Source organism: Saccharomycodes ludwigii, chromosome IV (genome assembly GCF_020623625.1).
Source record: "Saccharomycodes ludwigii strain NBRC 1722 chromosome IV, whole genome shotgun sequence".
Classification (NCBI taxonomy): domain Eukaryota; kingdom Fungi; phylum Ascomycota; class Saccharomycetes; order Saccharomycodales; family Saccharomycodaceae; genus Saccharomycodes; species Saccharomycodes ludwigii.
The window spans coordinates 892771-910583 of record NC_060203.1 but is presented as its reverse complement, the minus strand read 5'-3'; the positions used below and the strand labels follow the sequence as shown (position 1 = coordinate 910583).

Below are 17813 nucleotides of genomic sequence, written 5' to 3'. Positions count from 1 at the left end.
AAGCTATTCAATCCATACTCTAAACATAACACAAAGTAAAAGCTAAATATCTAGATTCCTATGCAAAAACAACTCACTTCACCGAAAAAACGTAAGATACTAGTATTAAGTGGTGGGACCGCAACCAATTCATTAATAGATACATGTTTTAATCAATACGCTAATCCTAATTGTCCCAATAGTGCAAAAATAACCTATATATTACCCGTTTCAGATAACGGCGGCTCCACGAGCGAAATATTAAGGGTTATTGGTGGTCCAGCAATAGGTGATATAAGGAGCAGAATAATAAGGTTGATTGACGAGACTAAAGAGCCATTTTTAGTCAATTTTCTAAGCTACAGATTGCCTACTGACTCCACTACAGCCAAGTTGGAATGGAATTCTATAGTAGATGGTACGCATGAATTATGGAATACGAAAACTACCAACATATCATTAAAGGAAGTTTGTAGAAGTTTTTTATGTTATGTCCATATGGAATTATTAAAAAGATCATCGTTTAAAAGGGGCAACAGTAGTACACGAAATTTCAATTTCAGCAATGGATGTGTGGGCAATTTATTCTTAACTGGATGTAGGTTAATGTTAGGCTCTTTGAACGCAGCTATCGAATTAATGGTTAGATTGTGCAAAATAGATCAAGAGTTTGTTGAAATTTTACCATGTATCAATACTAATCACACACATCATATTGCCGCTTTATTGGAAAATGGTCAACTTATAATTGGCCAATCACAAATCTCACATCCCGTTTCAAATAGTGGCATATTAAACAACAGTACCTTAAGCACATCGGCGCAACAAATAAACAATGACGACGACGACGACGAAGAAGAAGAAGAGGAAGAAGATTATGCTAATCCCACTTATATTCATCCAGCTCTAAAAATGTCTCAATTAAACTTCACTAAAGACATCTGGCACAGCAATAGTAGTGGTACTAACACTAGTGTGCACAAAAATGAATTATTACCTTGTCCTATCAAAAAAATATTTTACATTAACCCATATGGCGAAATTATCCATCCCATAAGTAATCCAAGTTGTATTTCAAGTATAAATAATAGCGATTGTATAATATATTCTATTGGCTCAGTAATGACTAGTTTGTTACCCATACTAATACTAAGTAACATCGCCGAAAGTATCCTTAACGATGATGGTAACAAGAGAAAAAAAATATTATTAGTCAATGGTTCGTATGATAGAGAAACCGTACAGTTTAATAACAACAACAGCAGCACAATCCCTACAACCAAGAATGTTAATGAATACATCGAGATGATTGTCACCTCCGTGTATGACGCCTATTACTATAAGCATCCAAAAAATAGAACCCAGGGAGACGGGGTGAAAAATGAAATATGGAATAAAGTTATTACAGATGTTATATATCTAGAAAATGGCGAGATATTAATAGATGACCTAGATCTGACTAAAAATAGAAAAATAAAGTGCCATAAAATAAATGGAGTCAATCCCGGCATTTACGACGGTGCCGTTTTATATAAAACATTGCGAACTATATTAGAATAAAGTAGATAGCAAATACATTTTTTTTTTTTTTTTTCGCTCAATGAACAGCTCTATACTTTTCAGGAATGTTTTGCAGTTTTATTCTTGATTCCAATTGGTCATCAGTAATGACTGTTTGTCTTGAAGCACCTCTTTGAACAGTTTCCTCATGCTCAATCTCGTGTTCATGATGTAAAAGCTCATGTTCAATATCTTCTTTGTGAACGTTCCTAACCTCAGGATCTTGGTCTTTATGATATTTGTTCCAGTGGTGAATTTCATATTCCAACTCAAAATCGGCATGATGACCAACTCCAACACCCAAATCAGGAAATTTATCTCCCTTTTTAGCAAAGTTTAGATATTCGGCCTTTGTAATTTTGGTATCATCGTCAACATCCAATAATTTCATAATAAAGTTAACTACTCTAGCGGTTAAACCACTATCGATTTCTTCAGAATCATCATGTTTACCCATACCATCACCAGTACCGACCACTTCATCTCTATTTAAACCATACATGGAAATTATGTCATTAGCATCTAAATAACCCTTGTTTCCAATGTCATGTAAAGAAAAGAAAATTTCTGGAGTATATGTTTCCATTTGGTGTTCATGTTGCATATGCCAAGCTTCCCAACTCATACCTTTTGGTGGTTTTTCCTCATCAATATTCACATTGGGTTCAATTATTTCTCTTTCTGTGTTGTCTAATACAGAAGCATTTAGCGTAGAGAATAATAGCAGCAATGTTGTTATTAATGTAATATATTTCATTGCTTGTTATTGTTGTTATGTCTTTTATGTATATATATATATATATTATTTTCAAATTGATTTTAATACGATACTGTATGGATACTTTAGCAAAAGAAAGAGAAAAACTTTAATAAAAACAAATCAAAAGAAAAAAAAAAAATGGGTAGTTACATACTAAAAATAACACATATGTTTCAGACATGCGCTAATAGTTAATATCATACAATTTTAGCATTGCATATTTAACCAAAGACGGAAAAAGGAAAGAAAAAATTAAAAAAAAAATTTTTTTTTTTTTTAAATTCAAATAATAGTAAAATAAGTTCCTCATTCAAACACAAATATGCCTACAAAAATATACACAAAATATAATCAATCTAATTGTAACAATATTCTTTATAACATTCATTGCAAAAATCTGGTATTTTTTGTTTGTCAATATGAGCTCTATTATCATATGTTCTTTTGATCATAAAACAACCTAAGCATTTCTTATAATTAGCATCAAAAGATTGCGTAAATATATTTTCACCGTTTTCAATCATTTTTTTAACTTCAGTTGCACTATAGCTCATCTTGAATGTTGATTTGTTGGAAGCATAGGATATATTATTATTCGGCATGTATAATAGCATCGGAGGGTATTTTTGTGGCTTGATATCAATATAATTGAACTCAGTACCATTTGTCCTGGTAATATTTAAAGGTAACGTCACATAACTTTCTATGAAACAACCAAAGACAATTGAAGTTTTATTATAAGCAAACAGCTTTGTATTATTATGTCCATCTAAACTAATTGTTTTGGGTATTTTTGGAATATTCAATATTTTAACAAATTGTACTTCGTCGTCACCACTTTGCTTGTAATACTCGCTCATTGGCCGAATAATTCTATAATTTTCCTCCATCAAAAAGTTTTTGTAAATATTGTATAGATTTCTACCGTTGGGAAAATTGTTCCTATCTGAACTTGAATCCACAATAAAAATAATATCTAAATTTCTATCCGGCTGTAGCAATGGTCTTATTGGTAGATTTTCTGTATCTTCCCCTCCATCCACCAAGTATAAAGATTCATCTTTAGTCAATGAATCTGCCATAAAACTCGAAGAAATGTTTAATTTATAAAAAGGGTTTGTTTTGAAAATCGCATAATCTGGTCTGGAAACAGCACTGCTTTCTACATCATCACTAAACACATGGTTATCTAGTAAATTTATCCCAAACACCGCAAATATTGCTTTGATGGCTCGATGAGTATCGGATGACACATTCATGGTTAACTTCCAAATATAAGAAAACAAAATATTGAATAAACTCGAGGATGTGGCTGTTATGAATCCAATATTATCGAAACCATTGTAACACTCAGTTCCGTACCAAGTTTCTGGGTTAACTTTCGATCCCAAATATTTTATATTTGCAAACATATTGAAAGTCTTTAACCATGAGCCAAATTCAAAAGGAGTAAATTCAAAAACGGCATTTCTCAATAAACCGTTTTTACAATTGGCTACTATTATGGGAAGTGGGATTTCATATCTAAGAAACCTACTGCTTTTGGACAAAACTGTAGTTAGCTCAATGTTTTGCTGCTTATCTACGCTTGAATCATCCCATTGTGCTGTCATTCGATTCATCAAAGCTTTTGACCAGTAATCTGTAAAACTGAGGGGGAAACCAGCCATTTTTTTTGGTTTCACCAAATCATGTATTTTGTTATAAAATTTGACACTCTTACGAAATCTGTTCATCTTATCCATCATTTTCATAAGTGTATTTATGTCAGTGGTATTAGAGTAGGTAAATAATGGCGTTTCTTCGTTCAGTTTATTATCTTTTTTTTTATTCTTATTACCGAACAATTTATCTATTTTCAATTTTAAAAACATGATATAATCGTTAAACCCTCTTTTATGGAAAATCCCATTACTGTCTTTCTCCCTTTTCTCCCCGCCAGTTTCCAACAATTTTAATAAAGAAGTATCATCATCACTGCTACTAATTTCTATATTTGGTATTCCCTCTAATAAACTATCTTTAAAATTCCAGTTACCTATTGAATTAAAATCATTAAGAAGTAAGCTCGTTAATAGCCAACTTCCTCCACTAACAGCAGTTATATAATTTGTACAGCTTAACAACCCATATCGATCCATTCCCAGAAGCACCCCTGCTCCCGTTAACATTGATCGGTACCCACCCCCAGATATAGCAACTCCGATATTGATATTATTGCTTTCAGCATTATAATTATTACTTTGGTTACCAAGCAGATTGTAAAGACTATTTTCCTTACTATAGTTTTTTTCATCGAAAAGGGCATGTTTCCATTGGTTTTCTCTGTCTGATCCAATCTTTGTATTTTCATACAAATCAGTAAACAAAGGATAGAAATAGAAATGGTAGAAACTAAAATCAGGTATTTCTAGACTTTTTAAAAATTTTAAAATATTTGCTTGCGTGTGAATAGAATTTCTCGAGTTGATATAATCTTTTTCTTCAGCGTTAATTTCTTCATGAGGATAAAAAAAATCATTATTATGGTACATATTATAACTAGTAGTACTTATACTTGCATTTCTTAGCAATGGGTAATTTGGACATTCAACCCTTCTTGGAGCATATAAAGAATTCTGCGAGGTAAATACATTCAGCTTATTTTTTTCTACAAGAAAATCTTTAACACTATGTAGTTGCTTTTTATTGTTTTCAGCATCGTTGATGTTTATAAAATTAAAGCAACTTTTATTATTACTGTTACCTTCATTGTAGATACTAGAAACTGTGTCCGATTGAGCATTACTAATGGTTCTGGGATATTTAATAGGAATAAGTGAAGCAATGGCAAACGGGTACTTAATGCTAGTATAAAAGGAAAAAATAATTGACAACAGTATAATATTTCTGAAAAATATAATTGGTTTATTTTTTTTATTCATTTTGAGTTTGCTTTTTTTTGGCTTTTCTTTTGGCTTTTTTTTTTTAATTTTGTTTTTCTTTTCTTATCCAACCTTTTATCTCATAAGTATTAAAAAGTAGCTAAAAAGATGCTTTCATAATTTGAAATTTGAAATTTGAAATAAAATAAAGATAAAAAACTGCATAAATATAAATGTCTTAAAATACTTTCCCTCCCCCTCCTAATATCCTTTTTTCTACTGTGTATAGTTTTTGTGTTATTGTTACTGACACCTTGATTTATTGACGCCCTAATTAAAATATGCACCAAAAAAAAAAAAAAAAACCAAAATTGCAACAACCAGTACAAATATTTTTTTTTTTTTTCCCCAATTAAATTAAGACTCCTCAAATACAGACCATCCCACAATATAAGCTATCACAATCAGTAAAAAAATACAATTTAAATAAAAAAATATTATTTTCTTTACAAAAAAAAAAAAAAAAAAAAACAAACAAATCCTTATATAAAACAATATATATTAATTTGATAAAAATAAGGTAATTTCATAAAATAAATACAAAAAAAAAAAAACAAAACTATAATTATAATTATATCCTTCTCTACTACTACAGCATTACAGCAGCCTAGAAATCTTCATCAGAAGAAACATAAGCATCACCCAATTCCTTCTTCTTCTTCATTCTTTCCTTCTTCTTCTTTCTCAACTCAGCAGAAGACAACTTCTTCTTCTTAGACTTAGTAGCAATCTTGTTACCCATAGCATCAAATTGATCACCTTCAGCTTCTTTCTTTTCGATTCTTGGACCAGAACCTTGACCAGCAACCCAGTTATGACCAGATGGAGTCATTTTACCATCCTTAACAGCCCAGACTTCTTCAGTCAAATTCTTGGTAAATTCAGCAGAGTGAGTAATGATAATAACACCACCTTCAAAAGCCTTCAAAGCCTTAGACAAAGCACCTAAAGAATCTCTATCCAAATAATTGGTTGGTTCATCCAAAACAATCAAATGTGGTCTCAACCAAGTACCAGCAGCCAAAACTAATTTAACCTTTTGACCACCAGACAAACCTCTAATTCTAGAATGGGAAACTAATTCGGTATCCAAACCCAGCATAGAACAGTGAGTTTCAATTTCCTTTCTGGTCAAAGCTCTGAATTGACCAGAAGCCAAAGCTTCCTTCATATCAACTTCAGCAACCATCTTGGCATGTGTTTCAACCAATTCACCTCTTGGAATCCAAGCATTGTCAACAGAAGACATTGGTGTCCATCTTTCAGATTTCATACCGATGTTTTCACCCAACAAGAAGGAACATTCATATTCATAAGTGTTCTTGAACTTTCTTCTGGCGTGAATTTCAGCAATTCTTCTTGGAGTACCTTCAATCTTGAAAATCTTCAGCATACCTTGCTTATCATCGTCAGTGATTTGTCTGTTGGCTCTGTCCATAGTTTCTCTATCTTCACCAGTTTGGAATCTCCATTGGATATATTCAGATGGGGTCTTGTCCAAGTGGTTTTCGATATGGGCAAAGGCATGTTGCTTAATGTAAGCAATTCTACAGTTTTCATGAATGTAAACTTCACCAGTGGTTGGTAACAATTCACCAGTCAAAACATTAATCAAAGTAGACTTACCGGCACCGTTTGGACCAATGACAGCAATTCTAGAAGATAAGGAACATTGGAAAGAAACATCAGATATTTGTGGTTTAGTGGTGTTTGGATATTGGAAAGTCATGTTGGAGACTTTGACAATGGCCTTTTGCTTGGTCTTAACACCTTCCAAGTAACCTGGTTCTGGGAATTTAAATTCCAAGTCAGAGGCACCTAATTCGTAATAAGATTGAGCAGTTGGACACTTCTTAACAAATTCAGACAAGTTACCCTTGTATTTTCTCAACTTCAAACCTTCGTAGTGAATAATGTATTGACAAATCTTGTCCAAGAAGCCAGAGTCGTGGGAAACAACAATGGAGGTGATACCACAGGTGTTCAAGTAGTTAACCAACCAAGCAACATTAACAGTATCCAAATGGTTAGTTGGTTCATCCAACAACAAAATATCAGCGTTTCTCAAAACAGCTCTAGCCAAGGCCAACTTCATCTTCCAACCACCAGACAAAGCAGAGATTGGCATTTGACACATTTCGTCACTGAAACCAAACTCCTTCAACTTGGCAGTAATATCTTCCTTGGTACCAACGTTACCAGCAAACACAAAGTCAACAACTGGGGTGTCAGCATGAGTACCATCAATATCGTGCTCAACGTAGACAGTTTTACATTCTTCTTGGGTTGGGAATCCGTCAACTTGACCGTTGGCGATGGCTCTCATCAAAGTAGATTTACCAGCACCGTTTGGACCACACAAACCATATCTTCTGTTTCTCTTCAATCTCAATTGGGTCTTGTTCAACAAGATCTTAGCACCGTAAGCCAAAGAAAATTCACAGTTACATAAATCTTCACCTTCATCTTCTTCATCGTCGAAACTTGGACCAACTGGAATGTTGTCAACAGCCAACTTTCTGAAATCATCCAAGATTTCCTTGGCATCCTTTTCGTGCAAAAAGATGGTCATGTATGGCAAAATGTGAGTGAACCAAGCTTGTTGATCAATAATTCTTTCATCAATCAAATCACCACCAATAGCAGCAACATAGTTCAAGACTGGTTCAAATCTCTTGTGGACATTCTTACCCTTCAACAAGTTGTCCAAGACACCTCTGGTTGTTTCGATATCACCAGCATGGGAAACTTCAGGCAATTTGTCATCTTCACTAACGTTACCAACTCTTTTCAAGGTCTTCAAAGCTCTCAAGGTAACTTCACGGGCTTCTGGGTCAGCAATGGTAGCAAAGTTCCCCTTCAAACCTGGTAACAACTTACCCAAAAATGGAGCAACAACTTGTGGATCATCAACCAACTTACACATGTTGTCAATAATAACAGCAGCCTTACGTTTGATTGGAGTGTCTCTTTCGGTCAAACCTCTAGACAACAATGGAACCATGATAGACAAAGTTGCTGGAGTGACTTCGGCGACAAAAGTGGTGGCACCCAACAAATGAACAGTTTCTGGAACTTCAGTTGGCTTGGCAATACATTGAATCAATTGTGGGATAAACTTGTCGATATCCTTGTTATCAACTGTCTCGGTAGATTTGGTCATGGTGGCAGTAGCAGCTTGCTTAACTTCCTTCTTGGTATCCCACATGGCTTCAGATAAAACTGGAATCAATTCTGGCATTCTCAAAGCAATTTGGGTTTTAGCAGAGTCAACCAAAGCGGAGATGGCGGCCAAAACAGCAACCTTTTCTTGCCATTTGTTAGTTTCGGACAAAGACTTTGTCAAGTGTGGTAAGAAGATCTTGACAGAGTTTGGATCAATAGCCTTGGCCAAAGCAAGCAAGGCCTTAGCGGCAGTTTCTTGAGTTTCCTTGTCCTTGTTACCAGCAGCAGTACAAATTTCTGGAGTGAATTCAACAACGTATGGCTCAACACTTGGAGACAAGTTAGATTCACTAGCAATTTGAGCAATAGCCTCTAAAGCATTAGCAGCAGTCTTTTTGTTCTTGACAGCTTTGGCTAATTCTTTGAAGAAATGTTCTGGAACATCATGTTCAATAATGTTACCGTTTAAAAAGGTAGAGATTTCAGTAGCAACCTCGCTTCTGTTTTCAGCAGTAGCAACAGATAACTTGCTGAATAATTCTTCTAAAACCTTAATGGATTCCGCAGAGTCACTCATATTGCAGATAATATAAAATTATTGTTAGAGTTGTATGGTTTTTCTCCTTTTTTCTTATATAAAATAACAAGAGAAAGTTAAAAAAGAATATATATTTATTCTATTACAATAAAAGGTGTTATGAAAAAGATTAAATAAATATGTAAAAAAAAAAAAAAAAGATATAATAAATAAAAAAAAAAAAAAAAAAAAAAAAGTTTGGTAAAAGTTAATGTTGGGAAAAATTAAAAAAAATTTTTTTTTAAAAGAATTTTATTTATAACCAAAAAAAATTTTTCTTTTCTTTTTAAATAAATTAAAAACGAACAAAAAAAAGAAGAAAAAAAAAGTTTTTTTTATTTTGTAAATTTGTCGTATGTGGGATTTTCTTAGGCATTTTACTTTTTCGTCACTATCAAAAATTAAAAATGGTAATTGGGACAACGATGACACGTTTCTTTTTAATCCTTTTTTCTGCGTATTTTCTAAAACGTTTCTTTTTTTTTTTTTTTTTTTTTTCTTTTTCGTTTCTTTTTTTTTCTTTTCTTTTTTTGCATTTTTTCCTTTTTTTTTTTTTTCTTTAATTTCACAGCAAATAGAAACTTTTTTTTTTATTTTTTAATCCGTAGCAGAAATGCGAAAGGGAAAAATAGATCCGGACTAATTAATAATGGCACAAGAAAGATCTTTGGTTTCACCAACTACAACAAAATGCTAAGATATAAAGCTTTATTTACTGTGCTGATTCTACATTATTGTTACTACAAAAATATAATTTCAATTAATTCTTTTTCTTTTTTTTTTTTTTTTTGTATAATATACTAATGCTAAAATCTTAAATACTCCATATATCAATAGACAAGTAAATAGAAAATAAAAAAAAAAAAGGAAATCTCAAACAAATTATTAATTACATCAATACCTGTTGTCACCCGTCCCTATTCCTTTATAGTAGGTGGCATAGAAACTGCAGCAGCAATCTCATCACCTGCATTTTTTTCCTTTCTTCTCTTCAATATAGTTGAAGAGTTCAATTTTAATTGAAAAAACTGATTTTCTATACTGTTGCCATTCTTATTAGTACTATTAGCATGGGTTGCATTATCCATTACCTCACCTTCTTGTAAAGCACCCAAGGAGATCGCAGCAGCAAATGTTGATCTGCTATTCCCATTTTGGTTGATATCTTCATCTTCCACTTTTCTCTGAACAGCATTACTTATATCAAACGCATCCCTCATGGCAACAGCTGCTGGCGAATATAATAAATCCATGTATTTTTTGTTCCTGTTACTTCTTCTCTTACTAGTTTTACTATTACCCGCGGTGTTACCAGCATTAATATTTTTCTCTCGATCTGCATCGCACGACATGAACCATTGATCATTCAATAAATCCTCAATCGTATATCTCTTGTATGGATCAACTTCTAATAATCTGGAAACACAATGTTTAGCACCCTCGCTAATTTCGTCCCACCAAGGTTCTAAGAACGTATAATGTCCCTTGCTTATCTTTTCAGTCAAGATATCAACTTTTTCGTCATAAAATGGCGGAAATCCACACAATACAGTGTACAATACACACCCTATCCCCCACATGTCAACCTCCATACTATATTTCTGGTCCTTGACCACTTCTGGTGCAGTATACCCAACAGTACCACACGGTGTTTTGGTATTTGTATAATTGATTTGTTTAGATAACCCAAAATCAGCTAGCTTGACTCTACCAATTCCACCCCCGCCTACGTTCTTAATAAAAATACCTTCATCTTCTTTGGTCGTTGGATCATCACTTTTCCTTAATTTCCGTTTATTGGGTGGAACTGTTGGTATATAATCTATTGGAATAAATAACAAATTTTCAGGTTTGATGTCTCTATGGACTACACCCAGTGAATGCAGGTGTTTGATGGCATAGGCCAACTGGCGGACCACATGTCTTGATAAATCCTCACTAAAATATGTCAACCTAACAATTTCTCCAAATATTTCTCCACCGGGCAATAGCTCCTGCACAATATAATAATACTTGGGACTTTCTTGGAATTCTATAAATTGTACCACATAGGGGGAGGAGGACACTAACTTGTGTATAGCTACTTCTTTTAAAACCTGTTGTCTTGTGCTTGTTTTGGCAGCATTTTGAATGTTACTGTTCTTATGAGTATCTGATAATTGCGTCTTATTTAAAATTTTAATAGCCACACATTTTTTTAAGCTTGTGTTGTTGTTAGGGGTACCGTTATTAGTGGGAAAAACAACCTTTTTGGCATCAAATACTTTAGAAAATGCACCCTCTCCAATCTTATTTAGTAGTCTGTAATTGGTAATTTCTAATTGCTCAGCAAATTTTACTTGTGGAGCAGCCTCCAACATTTCATCGCTGCTAATATCGTCTGACAGAGAGGTTTCTTCAACGCTACTAGACACACTATCGACTGTAGTTAACGAACCGTCATTCAGTGATAATGAGGAAGATAAGTTGTCATTATGCGTACGATTATCGGTAGTGTTATCATCAGCACTGTTTTCGTTATAATCTTGGTTTAAATTGTGGTATACATCTGTGTGTAGATGGGTATGTTGTGGTACAGTTATATTTTGAATCGATGAAGTTGAAGAAGTGCTTGAACTAGTACTATATGAAACATTTGATATATGGGAGACAATCTTTGTATCATAGGATTTTTGTATTGCCTCTTGCTCTTCGATAGTTTTATTAGCAGTATTAATGGGTGATTGTTGCAAAGATGAAGGAGACAAGCATTTTTCTAAAAAAATACTGTTACGAGGCCCTCCTTTATCATCAGTTGCAGTGGTGGCATTATTAGTAGTATTGCTAGAAGGAAAGGCTAAAGGCTTCGATTTTTTCTGTTTCCCGTGTTCCCCAGTAGAATTGGGAGTATTGGTATCATGATTTTCTTGTTGTTGTTCAGGTTGTTGAGTCTTTTTTTTAAAAATATTTTTGATCTTGAGCATTGTAATATTTTTTTTTATTTTTTATTTTTTATTTTGGTGAAAATGTTAATTATTTTTAGTGCTCAATATATATTTCCTATTGATATTATGAACCAAGTACAACTGGATTTTAAGACTAAATTATTTCAGTGGTTGTTTAATATGGTTTTACTGATTTAAATCGAAGCTAATATAATTTTAATACTTTACAGAACCGATACGCTCTTTTTTTTTTTTTTTTTTTTTTTTTTTCTTTCTTTCTTTCTTTCTTTCTTTCTCTCTCTCTTCCCCCTTTAATATTTTTTTGTGTTTTAATTCAATTGCTGGTTGTTTTGTTTTTTACTCAAGTTTATAGAAAAGTTAAAAATTGTTAAACAAGGGGACTACAAGACGAGAGAAAGGGAAGTTTGTAAGTTATAAATAATATCCAAATATTTTATTGATGGTAAAGAATGCAAAGATGACGAAAAGCTGACTAATATGGAAACATAAATTGGTTATTTTTTTGTATTTAATGTTAAATACAATAAAAAATACAATTAACCCCACTCCGCTACCTACTTCTTTTATGTTAGTAATATCCATGGGGATACTACCAACCACATTTAAAAAAGTAAGAAGAAAAGAAAAAAAAAAAAAAAAGAAAGCTGACATACCGAGAAAACTGACATACCGAGAAAACCAACATACCGAAAAAACAACTTTCCCTTATTCCGGATATCTATGATAGATATATGTCCGTATCTTTGAAAAATAAAATTATCGCACTTAGCGGTTACTGGACTAATAATTCATCTAATCACTGTAATCAAACTGAGCATTGAATTTATGAATTTATTACCTTGTATTAAACTATCTTCCTATTCTTTTATTATCCTTACTATGTTAAAAAAAAGAAAAAAAAAAAAAAAAAAAATAACTATTTTCAAATTTGTATGGAAAAGTGAACAACAAAAAAGGAAAACTTCCCCCTCATCAATACCCCCATATATGTATATATATTTCTTTTTGAAATACAAATCGGAAACTATAATTATCACAGTTAAAAGTAACAAACTATAATATGGATTATAATACCAATAATAAAAAATTAATTATAAATATATCGGATTATGATCTTTCTTTAAATATACCACCCCTTGGTCCAATTACAAACCAAAATCTTCAAAATAAAAATAAAAATCTTACTGAGCACTATACCTCTAGTAATTGTGGCAAAACTAAATCTGATAAAAAATTAGTTTATCAACTAATATTTAAGCATGAATTAAATACACATGGGAATAAAAATGATATTGAGTGTAATGCCACCTACAATAATGCACATGTAGATGTCTCCGAATCGAATTTAAAAGTCTTCTATAATGAAGATGATGGTCATATATCTCCAATTTTGACTTTCTCCTTGGATCAATTAAGTTCTTCTGTTACTTCTATGATAGATTTACTTAGAAATAAAACAGGACTAAGAAAACAAAAGCAACAACATCCCGGATCTGCTATCTCTAGAATTAGCAACACTGCTACAAGGAGAGGAAGGAAAAAAAGAAAAATCACAACTTTTGTTGGTAATATGGATCCTAATAACATCATACGTGCAGCAAAATATAAAGATTTATCTGTGAATTCTTTGATTAAAATTAACGTAAAGCAACGCAATAATTGGACGCTGATAATAGATATATATTTAAGTTATAGAGAAAATGATTTTAACGCTTTTACAAAAGATACTCAAAAAATTTTCAACACTTATATATTTGATACTGTTCATCCTGTAACCGATATCACGTTTGCTGGTTCAAGAGAGTCGTTTGAGATGAAAGTTATTGAGTATACAAAAAATATTACTAAAAAAATAAAAAAAATTAACGAGTCTAATATCGATTTTAATAAAATCAAGCCGTTAGAACTATATCCTTTCCAAAAGGAGACGGTTTTGTGGATGTTAAACAAGGAACTATATAGCACATCAGTTAACGACGACAAGATAGACAAGAATGCAATTTTGAGTTACTTAAATAGGAACTTGTGTTTTGGTTATGTGGACATCCCTAATATTGGATATTGGAATAAATATACAAATTATCTTTTATCTTACGATCAAGGATTGGCTTTTTTTAAAGAATACAATGAATCATGTTCAACTATTCACAATTCAAACAAAGTCGATGCTGAAGTACCACATGGTGCACAAGGTTTGTTATCTGAAGAAATGGGGTTGGGTAAAACAATTGAAATATTATCCTTAATTTTATTGAATAAGAGGAATTCTCGGGTTACCGGCCCTAGTAAAAGTAATTTACATAAAGCTAAAACTACATTAATTGTGTGCCCTGATAGTATTTTGAATCAATGGATTGATGAAATTGAGGACCATAGTTATAACAACACACTTTCCATTTATCACTATCCAGGGTTTAAACAACTTTCTAGAACTTTTGATAAGGATAAACTAAGTGCAAACGATATTTCATTAAAGTTACTGGAATATGATATAATTATTACTTCATATTCTGTTCTATCTTCAGAGGTTCATTATACAAACTTTGCCACACATAGAAACAGAAACGTGCATAATTATAGCGACACTGTTAAAACAAATGATAAGAAAAGGCATGATATAAAATATGACTATTCATCACCCTTAGCCCTAATTAACTTTTGGAGAATTGTATTAGACGAAGTCCAAATGTTGGGCAGATCTTTAACTGGAAATATTATTAGATGTTGCAATGAAATATCAAGAGTTCACACTTGGGGCAGTTCGGGCACTCCAGTATCCACTATAACAAAAGTTACGCATATCGGCAACAACGATAGGGCTAACGCTGGGGCTGGCACCATTGCCAAGGATTTGGCAATGATTTTATCTTATTTGCAATTTAACCCCTTTATGGATTCGCCCAACTTAATTAATAAAATGCTTAAATTGCAGTATCCTATATGCGCCGAATTGACCCAATTTTTCATTGATAACGACTTATGTATCAGGCATACTAAACTAAATGTATCTGATCAAATAAATATTCCGAAACAATATCAGTATTTGATACCATTAGCTTTAGGACCAATTGAACAAGACCATTATACAAGTTGTTGGACAAAGTTTTTAAACGAGGCTGGTTATGACAATAATGGTAATAGCACTCGTAGTAATAGTAACGATCAGATGGTTGATTTAATGACTATGAATAAGTGGTTGTCTTTATTACTTAATGAGTGTCAGATGGGATTGATTAATCTAACCAAGAAAAAAACGTTACTTAAAACCAAGAGTGGCATCAATATCAAAGAAGATCATGATGAGTTACTAGATATGAATTATATGGATGATATTTTGGATATAATGAAGGCAGCTGTTAGTAAAAAAATACAATCCTTGTTGAGAGCTAATTTTTTAGTGCAAATACAAAAGGGTAAAATTATGTTGGAGCTTGAAAATAAGCCCGTTATGGCAATACAGATTTTTAAAAAAATACTTGAACAAATTTTGAAACTTAATATTGCTGGTGGTAGTAGCAGTACTGCTACTACTACTACTACTACTACTACTACTACTACTACTACTACTACTACTACTACTACTACTACTAACAATGACAATAATAATAACAATACGGATCAAGAGCTTTTGGGGGATTTTAAAGAACAGTTACACCAATGCTACTTTTTCATAGCTACAGCCTATTACTATCTGGGGAGTAAAAAACTTGAAGAATTTAATGATGTAAACAATAAAAACACTAGCGGTGATTCTATTTTTAATGATAAAGATTTGATGTCAATTATTTATAAGTACCAAAATTTTGAAAAAATGTATTACGAAAAGGCAGAGCTAATAAGAAGAGAAATTTTGAAGGAAAAAATAGATAAAGTTGTTGAAGAACAGAAAAATATCGATGACCCCGCCTTTATTACTAAAAATAATAATATTATCTATGAGTTACCATTGACTCTATTCCCTTCGCAGCATAAAAAAGATTTTTCATCAAATGTAACCACTTTTAATATTTTCAAAACATTGTGTCTTATCTACGATGTTTTGGATAAACAAGCTATTATGGTGAATAAGTATCTAAAAGAGGTTAAAGATCTCTTAGCACATCCAATCATATTCATTGAAAATGAAAATGAAAGTGCAAATGAAAATGAAAATGAAAGTGCAAATGAAAGTGCAAACACTGACGATGAAAAGGCCAAAGAATATGAAAATTCGTTGGATATGCAAGACAAGGTATTTGCATTGTTTGATTGTGTGGAAAAGATACTAGCCAATAGAATAAATATACTATCTACTGAAAATAATGGTGTCACTTCACTAGCGAATAGTAAAAATATGCTACGTGCAGACATTATCCAACAAAGATCCAAATTGCATAGAGAAATGCTAAAAACATTGCCTTTATTGGAAGGTGAATCATTGAAACAAACCTATTTAAAACTACAAAACGTTAAAATGATAAAAAAAGTGACATTAAATACCACCACTACTGATAATAATATCGATGATAGTAATATTGCTACAGAAAGCGATTTTGAGACTTACTTGTTTTCGTATTCTAAGGAACTACCTGCACTAATGCAAGATGTACAAAAGTTGAAAAATTATATCAAATCCTTAAATACCGTGTACAATGCCAAGGTTGAATATTATAAGCATTTACAAAAAATTTCAGATAGTTTGGTGAGCATTGTTGAATTGGATGAGAGGATGCAAGCAAAAATCAAAATGAACGTCAAAAAAAGTGATGAAATAGTTAAAAAAAATACAACTAAGATTAATAATTTGAGAGCCAGGTGTAAATATTTAAACACATTGCAAAAAATAAAAACTGAAATCACTGACAATGGCAAAAAGTTTAAGTGTAGTATATGCTTTGGCTCTATTAAACTTGGTGCTATTTTAAAATGTGGTCATTTTTTCTGTCAAGAATGTGCAGAGAGTTGGCTAAGACACCATTCTACTTGTCCTATGTGCAAACAAACGACAGTTTTAGAGGAAATCTATAAATTTAAATTTCAAGTTGAGGAAAAGTGTAACAATAGCATTGCAGATAACTTAAATGGACAGTCCCGTGAGTTACATGATAGGCCAAATGCAGAAAATACCCTAGACAATAGCAATGCGAAATCTCAGGATTTTTATTTTGGTGGATATATGAAATTTAAAAATTTACCTGAAATATTGAATCTCAACATAAAACAAAGATTTGGAACAAAATTAGATGCTATTGTTAAAATGGTTACATACCTATTATTAAATTATGAAAATAACACTTGTACCGCTGATGGAAATATACCACCACCGCAAATTTTAATTTATTCGCATAATGTTACATTTTTAGATTGCTTATCCCACATTTTAAGTTTCAATTCAATTAATCATCGTAATGTTTCTGCGGTCAGCAGCAAGGTATTCAACAAGTTGGTAGAATTGTTCAGAAAGGATAGCACCATATCTTGTTTGTTGTTAGATTCTAAAAGACAAGTGAGTGGGCTAACTTTAGTGAATGCAACAAATATTTTTCTGGTTGAACCGATTTTAAATAGAAGCGATGAATTGCAGGCTATCAATAGGGTTTCTCGTTTTGGTCAAAAATATAATACATTTGTCTGGCAATTCATGATCAAGGAGTCTGTTGAAGAAAGCATTATAAAATACAAATACAACTTAGAACAGCAGTATTATAATGTAGAAACGTCACTGAATGATAAAAACACTAAGTTACCTGCGGTATTAGATAATAGCAACAATAAAAAAAATAAAGGACTTTATAGCAATGGTAAAAGTAAAGCGGATTCGCCATTGTATATGGTTGATAAAACACATATCTGGCATTGTTTCTTTCAGAAATGAGTTTATATATATATATTTGGATTTAATATTTAAATGACTTTTTTTATTT

The 17813-nt window shown here is 32.2% G+C and overlaps 6 protein-coding genes across 6 annotated transcripts; 2 read left to right on the top strand and 4 right to left on the bottom strand.

Annotated features, from left to right (window-relative positions):
- Positions 1-60: 60 nt before the first annotated feature.
- Positions 61-1539, top strand: SCDLUD_003471 (uncharacterized protein; the record flags this gene model as incomplete). Its single annotated transcript, XM_046078046.1, has 1 exon — positions 61-1539. The coding sequence occupies one exon, from the start codon at positions 61-63 to the stop codon at positions 1537-1539; it is 1479 nt and encodes a 492-aa protein (XP_045934419.1).
- Positions 1540-1576: 37 nt separating this feature from the next.
- Positions 1577-2296, bottom strand: SSP120 (nucleobindin SSP120; the record flags this gene model as incomplete). The annotated part of the gene is made up of 1 exon (XM_046078045.1): positions 1577-2296. One exon carries the CDS (start codon positions 2294-2296, stop codon positions 1577-1579), a length of 720 nt encoding a protein of 239 aa, XP_045934418.1.
- A 359-nt stretch (positions 2297-2655) lies between these two features.
- SPO1 (putative carboxylic ester hydrolase) lies at positions 2656-5223 on the bottom strand (the record flags this gene model as incomplete). The annotated part of the gene is made up of 1 exon (XM_046078044.1): positions 2656-5223. One exon carries the CDS (start codon positions 5221-5223, stop codon positions 2656-2658), a length of 2568 nt encoding a protein of 855 aa, XP_045934417.1.
- Positions 5224-5830: 607 nt separating this feature from the next.
- SCDLUD_003468 (uncharacterized protein) lies at positions 5831-8965 on the bottom strand (the record flags this gene model as incomplete). Its single annotated transcript, XM_046078043.1, has 1 exon — positions 5831-8965. The coding sequence occupies one exon, from the start codon at positions 8963-8965 to the stop codon at positions 5831-5833; it is 3135 nt and encodes a 1044-aa protein (XP_045934416.1).
- A 917-nt stretch (positions 8966-9882) lies between these two features.
- Positions 9883-11928, bottom strand: RCK2 (serine/threonine protein kinase RCK2; the record flags this gene model as incomplete). Its single annotated transcript, XM_046078042.1, has 1 exon — positions 9883-11928. One exon carries the CDS (start codon positions 11926-11928, stop codon positions 9883-9885), a length of 2046 nt encoding a protein of 681 aa, XP_045934415.1.
- Positions 11929-12970: 1042 nt separating this feature from the next.
- On the top strand, positions 12971-17764 carry IRC20 (E3 ubiquitin-protein ligase IRC20; the record flags this gene model as incomplete). Its single annotated transcript, XM_046078041.1, has 1 exon — positions 12971-17764. The coding sequence occupies one exon, from the start codon at positions 12971-12973 to the stop codon at positions 17762-17764; it is 4794 nt and encodes a 1597-aa protein (XP_045934414.1).
- Positions 17765-17813: the final 49 nt, after the last annotated feature.